We start from the raw sequence: 10,212 nt of genomic DNA on the forward strand, positions 1-10,212 counted from the left end.
TTATGTAAGGGATATTCACCTTAACCACTTTTTTAAAAACAGTCTAGAATGGTAAGCAACAACCAAGCTAAACGTATACTAGTTTTTGTTCCATGAAATAAAACCCATCCACCATGTTGGTGGATATTTCTGTACCTGCCACATTGAAATAGCATTCCTTAGATTCTCCTCTTCTACATCCATCATGAGAGCCCTAGCCACCAGCACACGGCGAACCTCTGGAGAAAGCTCAGTCTGGAGCAAGAGGAAGGTAACATCGCTGCTTCCTGTACAGGTGACATGACATCTTACTGGCTGTCTTTTACCCTGGTCTAACTTTTCTTCTGTTGGTAACCTGGGCATTATAGCTGCGCTGCTCCTCGAAAACCCGAAACACTTATTGCGCTTTGTCTCTCTCAATGGTATCTGCTTCCTGCAATCTGATGAGACAGGCATATGTTCCACCTCTCTCTTGGGTTCGTCAAGGGAGGCTGAGGATCCATCTAGAGAGTCGGGTTTGGAAGCGATGAGGTTTTCAGGCGTCAACAGTGGTCTGGAGACCTGAACATCTGGAGTTTCTGCTAACCTACTCTGAGACACACAGTGCTCAGTCAGGAGGTTTGACATGCCTGGGTGCCATCTGAATCCCTTAGACCTGGAGTCCAGGGTGTGCAGAGCGGAGTCGCTGAAGCTGCGCAAAATCTGAGCTTTATCATCATCACTTGCATTCTCAAACTGCTCAGGAGGGGGAGTGGACGATTGCAAGGAGTGTGGCAAGTTCAAAAGGATGCCCTTCCCCCTCATCTCTTTTCCTAGCTGCTGCAAGGCCTGCTGTGATATGGTCTTCTCTACCTCAGCGGTCAGGTCAGGGATCTCAGACAGGTATTTTTCCTCTGCTGTGTGTCTGTTCTCAGCAATGTCTAGCAGGAGCCTGCAGACCAGATGGACTATCTTTGGCACATGCTTCATGTGGCGAGCCTCATAGCCATGCAGCAGATGTCGCTGATGTGTCAGGTACTGCGACAGTGTGACAGCATGTACTCGTGGTTCGACACTCGTGAACACACAGTGCAGTGGTGCTACAAAACGTGCAAACTCACGCACACACAGTAACTGGCCTCGTGTTTGTATTGAGCTTGGACGCTTCGCTCGCACAAACAAGATGGCCTGGTCTGCGCTCATCCGTGATGTGAACACTAAATAGCAGGCCAAGAGAACCCCTGGAAACAAAAACAAAAAAGGCAGACAAACAGATAGATAGTTTATCTAAGGGAAGGGACTTAATACAGCAGACACACAAACAGTCTTAAGTCTATAAACACAATTATGAATAGACACTAAATAATAACTATAAAAGTTCACAATTACACTGAGAAATGCTTAATTGATGACTAATCAAGTACTCGTATTGTAACTACCTCAAAAACGTAAAAAATTCACAATTTTTTTTCTTTGGTTTAAAAACCAGACCTAATTTTTTATTTTATTTTATTACATGGGAATCCATGGCACGATGCGATCACTTATTACTCGTCGTAATGCTCCTAATGAGCATGAAACACAAGGAGTTTGTTGGTCTGCATCAATGACAGCAAGCAACTTAATTGAAGCCAAGTGTGCCAATACTTTAATCTGAGTGATAATAGAGAAGAATGTTTAGGGTAGCGTAATAAGATTCTCACTTAAAGTCATATTTATTTGGGTCTGCCAACAGGAGTCACTGTTTTTCTATGGGTGAATTTCAAAAGGTAAATTTGTAATATTCTACAGCATATACAGTTAATAGGGAACAGATTGGGTTAGGGCGCAGTGGGTCTAGGTGTTGGTGGGGGTGAATATCAGTTGTAATATAAAATCGAGAACTATTTTAAACGGCAGTCTATTTATTTTTTCAATATCAAGCAATAGCATTTTTTGTTTGTTTTTTTTTTGGTCCGTGTTCGAGAACAAACTGGCCTGAATTGCACAGCTCTAGTAAAAACCTGCATTAAGCATACTGTAATTCAGGGTTGTCAGAGTCAGAAAAGGCCTGCAGAAGTTCAGATCTGTTTTCACTACCCTAACACAAACGGATTTAATGTGATAAATAAAAAGCCATGCATTGCTGCAGTTTTACAGGAACGTTGATCATTAATGTGTAAATGCATGTTACTACTGCAGGGGTCGGGAGCCTGTTGCTCGTAAGCCATATATGACTCTTTCACAGATTGCCTATGTCTAAACAGTGAGGAAAAAAGAAATAAAAACAAATCACGAAAGCTAGTGTGTCAATTCAATTAAAACTCGACATATTACATAGTTTAAGATATTATATACTTCATAATCGATGCCCGTTTGTCATGTATACACCAACCGATTGAGATGTGGCACAACAAGCTCAAATTTCACTGGACAGTGTGAAGCAGCGCGGTAATTTCCCAGACTAATTCATAAATCGGTTGAAAACTACACAGCCAGTCTGTTTTCAGTTTTTTTACAAAGGCTAAAAGAAAAAAAATTGACAATAAGTATTGTTCTTTCCAGTAAGAATGGATAGACAAATTTGCATATTTGGAAATAATACTACTACTACTACTACTACTACTACTACTACTAATAATAATAATAATAATAATAATAATAATAATAATAATAATAATATAAACTTTTTTTTTAATTATTTTGGGGCATTTATGGCTCTGCCAGCTAAAAAGGTTCCAGACCTCTGTACTACTGCATCTGTGATGATGACTAATCAGCAGAGATACTACAAATGTGCATTTCGTTTGCATAAAATACTATAATAAATGCATTCCATTACTGCACACATGCCAGCACAGATGAATGTTAACCTGTTCTTCCAAGCCCGGCATGACAGTGAATGGCCATCTTCCCCTCCTGCACGGCAAAAGACATGACCTTCACCATGTCTAGGATGGTTGTAAGAGAGGCTACCCCGTAGTCTTTCCATACAAAGTTGTAGAAATAGACTGAAAAGGTATTTACACATGTCAAATATTAAACACATTTCAACAGTCAGACACAAAAAAAAAAAAACAGGATACAGGATTTTGCGACTTACAAATGAGGAAATACAAGCAAAGCGATGTATCAAGTGGAGAACAATACAAGTAGTGCAAGATTTATAATCGAGTTCTAGAGAAGCAAAGTGCGCAGAGTAGACATGCAAGAGCCAGGGTAAGTGTTTTTTGTTTTGTTTTTTTAATAATGTAGCGGTTAGCATTTTAGGGGTTAGTTATGTGCTCACGGAAGAGGTGGGTCTTTAGCTGTTTTTTGAAGACGGTGACAGATTCTGTGGTCCAGATTGAGGTTGGAAGTTCATTCCACCACTGAGGAACAGTTAGCTTGAAGGTTCTGGAAAGAGACCTTGAGCCACGCTGAGTACGCACTACTAGGCAGCTAAGCGTCGGTCGATCATGAGGGAACGTAAGCCGCAAGAAGAGTGTTGAGGTAGGAGGGTGCTGTTCCAGACAAAGTCTTGTACGTGAGCATTAACGCCTTGAATTTGACACGGGAGGCTACAGGAAGCCAGCGATTCTTGTGCTTTTTCGCCGAAAAACAACAAAATTACAATTGCACGGTCTTCCGCAGTGATCTTTGTTGGTAAATGAGACCTTTTAGCTGTACTCATGTTCGATGCGCGTGAAGAGGGCTTTGGCTGAATTCCTGTTGTGATGACGTCACGTGGCGTGTTGTGATGATGTCACATGACGCGTCTTGGCCCGAATCCGCGCACAATTTGTGGTCGTTTTGAAAAATTACTAGCTCCCGCCAATATTGCGGCGTTTCCTTGATTTTACATTCATTTCTGCAATCGCAAAATCCTGGAGGGACTGATAAAACTGCACGATAAATGCACGTCCTATTAACATGTCAGATAAACATGTTGCCCATATTATGTAAACAAATAAAGCAATGCTATTTTTCTATATTAATGTGAGGAAAAGCCATTTGCAAAGTTTGAGTGGCACATGTAATGACATGCTGAAGCCTGTGGAACCTTTTCCCTAATGCTCTTTCCTAGACTTTGTTGGCTGTCAGCAATGCATCTATCTCAGGAGAGCTTGTTAGGAGGCGCCAATCCTCTACTCTCTCTAGGTTTATAACAAACATGGGCTCACACGTTATTACACGCACTTTAATACAAAATGCATTAGAAATGGACTCTTTCCAGCATCGAACTCCATGGATAACCTGGACCACAGAGATAATATTAGTCAGAAACAATTAGTTCTTTAGTCAGATAAACTCCACCAAGGAGTACAAGCCTGAATCTATTAGCCTGATTAAGCTGCATGTGTGACTCACTCCCTGCCTCCATGAAGACCTCTGGGTGGTAGGTGAATCCACTCTCTGGCTCCAGGGGATAGCCACAGCTGGCATGCTCTCCTGGGCGCTGCAGGTTAATTATGGTCTTTAGTCCGCATCTAGGAAGAGACGGGTGTAAACAACGTCTTCTCGGTGTTACCTACTTATTAGCATTAACAAGCAGAGCTTAACCTACCCCAAGAACTGGTTGATGATGTTGTATTTTTCAATAATCTCAGTGGACGGCCTTGCCATGGCTAATAACTTGTCTGTGATCCTGATGTAAACAGAATAGAGGAGACAAAAATAAATAAAGATTTCATGTTTGTTTTTTTTCCCTTGCCATCTTGTCAGCAGATTCTTATCAGGCGTCTGAGATCAGATTGTCTACTTCTCCAGCAGCTAGTTCAGCCCTGCATGATTCATTCATGATATATTTAATAATCTTTCCTTTGCTTTACAAAGGAGATGAGATATGGCTTACCAAGAGGAGTAAAGTCCCTTGATGGCTTGTTCTTCATCACTCCAGCGAGACGGGTTTTCATACTTGCAAGCTCGTCCTCCACACGCCATGGAGCACTGCATGTGGCCTGGGATTACATGCCTCAAGGTCTCACCCACCTTGGTGTACTTTGCTGTGGGGACCCTGACATTGGGTCTGAAATCTGAAACCAGAGCCTTTTTAACATAAATAGTATTTTCCATGTGAACAGTCATCTACATCTCAATGTACCAGCAATGTTAAAACCTTTAAATACTGCATGAAAAGATCAAACGACTGTCTGTTGTTATTTTCAGCCCATTAGCACAGAATAATGACCGAGAACACTCAAACCACAGAACAGATGCAAATGCCTCATTGCCTGCGGATGACAGAGAACTCGACCATTCCAAGAATATAATTGTCTTCAGGAGGTTCCTCAGACATGATAAAGAAATGCAAACTTTGGAAAACCGAATTACATTCGCATCCATTCAGTGCCGCCTGCTCATCGGCCATGCTGACGGCTACCACGACCTTCTGAGAGGACGACAAGAGGACGGCTGGGTTACACCGCCGATTCCTCCTCAGGACTTTCTGCATGTCCGTCCTCACTATGATGAGTGTGAAAAGAGCACAAAAGAAGCAATGCAACTCGGTTGCACTCGAGGCAGTCTCCATGGTGACCAGTGTCCAAGTCAGTGGGAGATGGAGCAGAGGTTTCGCTATGAACACATCTCAGGTAGAGAGCAAATTGCTTGATGTGTTGGAAAGACAGATGACTCATTTTCCACAAGTACTGCATAATGCAGAGATGCAATGATTGAAATGAGTGCACAATTGCTCTGCCGCTAATATATTCCATTTGAACTATAAAAGAAAACATTTCAGCTAAAAGTGAAATGCTTCTTTAGAGAGAAATTGGCCCGGCTCATTTTTTAAATAATTAAATGCTTAAGGCTTATGTTCCTGACACAACATACAGTACACGAAACTTCTATAGCCGAATAAATGATGTGGAGAAAACTACACTAAACTACTGAAACGTAATGGTTTTATCCAAAATCAGTAGTCATGAAACACAAGTCGCTGTGCAGACTCCGGAAAGGTAACAGGTCCGGCCCCGGATTGATCGATGTTCTTTTGTTTCTCAATCATTTACTTTCATGTATTCAATTTTAAGCTTCAGATATGGGTAATGTTTCTTAACTGAGATTTAAAAAGTGGTCCTTCTTTAACTGAATGCATTAACAGCAAAATCCTCACCACAAACAATGACAGAAACATGCTTTGACATGTGCATCCTTAGTACCCAGACACACAATAGTGGTTACTAGAATTTCACTGCTGGTAAAACAAAACCGCAGCAATCCATACAAAAATGTGTCACTTCATTTACACAAGAGCTGCAGAATAGAACAGCTGCTTCTGATGTGAAAAACTGAGTAGGTTCAATGACAAACTGCACCTTACATATTTTCCCAGCCATTTGATCTGAAGATATTATCATTTAAAAAAAAAAAAAAAAAAAGACCTGCATTAAGAATAGATAAATAAAGTTCCACCCGTGTTTCAAACAAACTAAATGATGGTATAGTATTTATTTTAGAGATTAATGTCTTTTTACACTGTGCTAAACAGGACTCTAGTATTAGATCAGACATTCATTTTCACAGCAATACACAGGCTAGCCTACAAGGTAACACTAATCCTATGAGGCTCAATACTTTTATTTAGTTGTTATTTAGAAGATACAAACACATCAGTGTGTGTGTGTGTGTGTGTGTGCGTGCGATGACCTACCTGGCTCCATGTCAGTGATGTGCTCTGCACTGTTCCCTGCACTGCTGCTGCTGTTGGAGTTGGAGTAGGGCACGTCACTCAGCAGACTGACACCTGCTGCCATGGCAGAGCCTGTAAGAAGGTGGAGGAAAATGTGGCATCAAACGGCTGAGAACAAAACCCAGGACGGCAAATAGAGCAAACGACAGAGAGCGCATATAATCGCACAGTTGCAACAGGCACATACTGGATCCAATGGACCCATGGGGCTGTAAGCCACTCCCTTCCATATGGTTGGAAATGAGTCTAAAATGACACGATTGTTGCTACTTGAATAGGAACATAAAAAGGAAAAGGAATCATCACAAAAACATGCTTTTCTGCATATTTTCAATATGAAGTTATTTACAGATTCCTTTTAACAGCAATCAAAGCAGCTTTACAGAAACCTGGGTCTAGATCCCTAATGAGCGTGCCAAAAGCAAAAGTGTCAAGAGAAAAATAAATTCCTGTAAGGCTGTGGTTAAATGTGACTACACATACATGAGCTGATGCAGCAGGTACATATTCAAAATTGCTCACACACTCTCTCCTGCATACCTTTCATACACCTGGAGCCCTGTTCATAAGGGGGCAGGTCAGACACTAAACCTTTTGACCAGTTTTGACCACTTCCTCCAAGATGGCAGAAGTTGAGGAGGTTATGATAACATGTCTTTGCTATTAAACCAGTCTTCCTGGGACGACATCCTTCAGTCATATTATTCCATCACTCTTTAGTCATTTTCCTTCTCTAACTGGCTGTTAAATCCGGTAAGTAGTGATTGTTGAATCTGGTGTTTCTGGCCAGGGAAATCACTATGTTGGACTACAAAACTCCAGCACTGCCATTGGTCAGTTCAGCAGATCTTTATATGATTAACCATCAATACTTACAGAGTACATATTACACATATAATCTGAATGTCTAGTACAGTAGATATCGTCTACTTATTATGGGTTGGAATAACACCATGAGGCTGATTTTGCAATCATTTTTGCACCGGAATGTTTGCACCTGTAGATTTTACACCCGAAATGTTCGTTAGTTTCCAACTTGTTTTGTGCTTAGGGAAATTGAGCAAGTATTTCAATTTGTAGGAAAGAAAAAAATAAATAAAATAAATAAATAAAATGCAACCACCACCAATTATTGAGCTCACCTGCATGTCCTCTTCTTCTGTTTCTAAATACAGAGCAGGGTTTTTTTTCCCCACCCAGTACCTGGGGTGCTTCTTAATACTCAAAATTGATGTTTCCTCGCTCTTCCGTCCTCCAGCCCGGGACACGGAAATTGAGCGGCGTCAGCCATCTTGGAGGACATATCGATTCTCTAATTGCACCGCGAGGAGACGAGGAACGAGGAGTGAGGAAGCTTCCAGAGGAGTTCGGAGCGAGGATACACAGGTGTATCTAATGTGGAAGTGTTTCTTCTCAAAAAACACCTGACACACGTATAAATTCCCCTCCTCCTTTACATCTGCCACGGTCTCAAACAAAAATTCCTTTGATGATGTGATTGAATTTAGTGTGAAATATAGTTGAGTAATAATATGCCTACAATGAGTATTGTAATTAATTGATCTTTGCATGTTTGGATATGCAAAGCTGCAAAAGTTTATGTATTGTTTATTCATTCGTTGTTGAATAACCCAGACATTTCACATATCAGTGCATTCTGCATTATTAAGAATGTTTTTATTAACCAAGCTCCAACAACATAACGGCACAAAACAAAAAAGCATAACGGCAGATCCCTGGAGCGCAGTGAGGTAATCCAGCTGAGCACGGTCATCATTAATTGACGTCGCTTTGAAGTGATGCTTGAGAGAGCGAGAATATTCCATCTGACTTGTTTCTTCTCCTCGCATCTCATCCTTGCATCCTTCCCTCACATCCTAAGGGGATGGAACCAAGGCGCAAGGAAAAGAAACGAGGATGCACAAATAAGAAATGAGAAGCACCCCTGGTGTGCAATTAAGTGACCTTCTCAGTGTTAAATCTATTAAGTCCTGCATATCGGTTGCTCGCATTATTCACGTTACACTTTTCATAAAAGCTCATTCTATGAAAAATGCCGAGGTGATCGCCAGTGGCCTGCCTTGAACTTGGCCTTGTATCAATCCACAGCTTGGGATTGTACTGCATTACACTACTTATCGATGAAGCAAAATGTAAGCTACTCTTTCTTCAGGTAACATACATCAGTAAATGTGAGCAGTTCAAGATATTCTAGGTTCAAGAAATATTAGGACACTCATGTGAGATGCTGTGTTTAATTGATGCTGTAAAGTGAGCAGAGGAAGCAGGGAAACAAGTCCAGCCTCATTTACATTGTAATGTACACTTCTTTGGTTCCTAACAAAGTGATGTGACTGAAATAGCACCACAGGAGGCTTTGTTATCCTCAAACATGTTCCAAATGAAAACATTCGACCACATTTAGCAAATATTAGCACAACTTCATCAAGAAGATTTCTGAGGGAGGGCATTTTTATAGATCAAAACACCATGCAAAGTTAATACATAGACAAGGCAACATTTGTTTTTGTTGCGTTTGCTTTTGTTGATACATTGTGATACAACAGTGGTCATTACGGTCCAATTCTGTACATCAACTAAGTTATTAAAGGAGCGTGTCTGAAGATATATACCAGGGACAAGCGTTTGCTCTCCGACTCACAAATCCCCACAGATCCCAGTGCTCTTACTGTGACATTTGTCTTCTCTCTGCCACTTTGTGTCATCCTTCCAATTGTTTCCACTTGTTTCCTGTGTAGCTCCCTAATTACTTTGGATACTTATACCCTCTTGTTTCTGCGTTTCTTTGTAAAGTTTTGTTTCATGTCAATGTGTGTTACCGAGCCGTCTTTATCGGGTTTCCAGCTCTCTAGCTTCAATGTGACGTCCCAGTTTGACCTGCAACCCGTTTCTCTAGTTTCTGATTATGGATTAAACATCTTATGATGCTGCCGGCAGGTTTCTCAACCTCTGCAGCGGACCATGATAATGATTTTGTGTCAAAACAGCAAGTCGATGTGTGCAGCACAAGACCTTTCGTGCTGCGGAACCTAAGCCCAGTAAGCTTTCCCTAAAATTCTCTTTAGATTTTAGGTGCGTGTCTAGGGATTACAAGGCCACTGGGAGGTGACTAATGCTGTGTTTGAGTGGTGCTAGGAAACTGAGAAATGCCAACTTGAACAGGAACACCTGTATACCTGCACATTCATGCAGTTATCCCATCAGCCAATCATGTGGCAGCAGCACAATACATAAAATCATGCAGATACAGGTCAAGAGCTTCCGTTAATGTTCACATCAAACATCAGAATGAGAAAAATTGTGATTCCTGACTTTAACTGTGGCATGGGGGTTTCAGAAACTGTTGATCTCTTGGGAATTTCACAAAACTACAATCCTTAGACTTCAGTATAGTGTGAAAAACAAAATGCATCCTGTGTGCAGAGGGTCTGAAAGCTGAATCACCTTGTTGAGAGAGATCAGAGGAGAATGACCAGACTTGTCTGAGCTGATAGTAACTCAAATAAGCACTCTTTACAACCATGGTGAGCAGAAAAGCAGCTCTGAATGCACATCAAACCTTTTATTGAGGTGAGGTGGAT

The 10,212-nt window shown here is 41.2% G+C and overlaps 1 protein-coding gene across 3 annotated transcripts in view; it reads right to left on the reverse strand.

The window, feature by feature from the left end:
• The window catches only part of ptpdc1a (protein tyrosine phosphatase domain containing 1a), a 31,185-nt gene that overhangs the window by 8,884 nt on the left and 12,089 nt on the right, over nt 1-10,212 (reverse strand). For 2 of the 3 annotated variants that reach the window (XM_017451088.3, XM_017451087.3), the window contains exons 2-7: nt 6,572-6,682; nt 4,772-4,952; nt 4,484-4,564; nt 4,288-4,406; nt 2,811-2,948; nt 136-1,199 (exon numbers count right to left, since the gene is read on the reverse strand). In XM_017451088.3, the coding sequence (XP_017306577.1) occupies nt 136-1,199; nt 2,811-2,948; nt 4,288-4,406; nt 4,484-4,564; nt 4,772-4,952; nt 6,572-6,674 (1,686 nt within the window). In that variant the 5' untranslated portion in view covers nt 6,675-6,682. Of the gene's footprint in view, nt 1-135; nt 1,200-2,810; nt 2,949-4,287; nt 4,407-4,483; nt 4,565-4,771; nt 4,953-6,571; nt 6,683-10,190 lie in introns of all 3 variants that reach the window. The other variant, XM_017451089.3, reaches the window with a different exon arrangement.

The sequence above is a fragment of the Ictalurus punctatus genome, chromosome 21 (genome assembly GCF_001660625.3).
Source record: "Ictalurus punctatus breed USDA103 chromosome 21, Coco_2.0, whole genome shotgun sequence".
Lineage (NCBI taxonomy): Eukaryota > Metazoa > Chordata > Actinopteri > Siluriformes > Ictaluridae > Ictalurus > Ictalurus punctatus.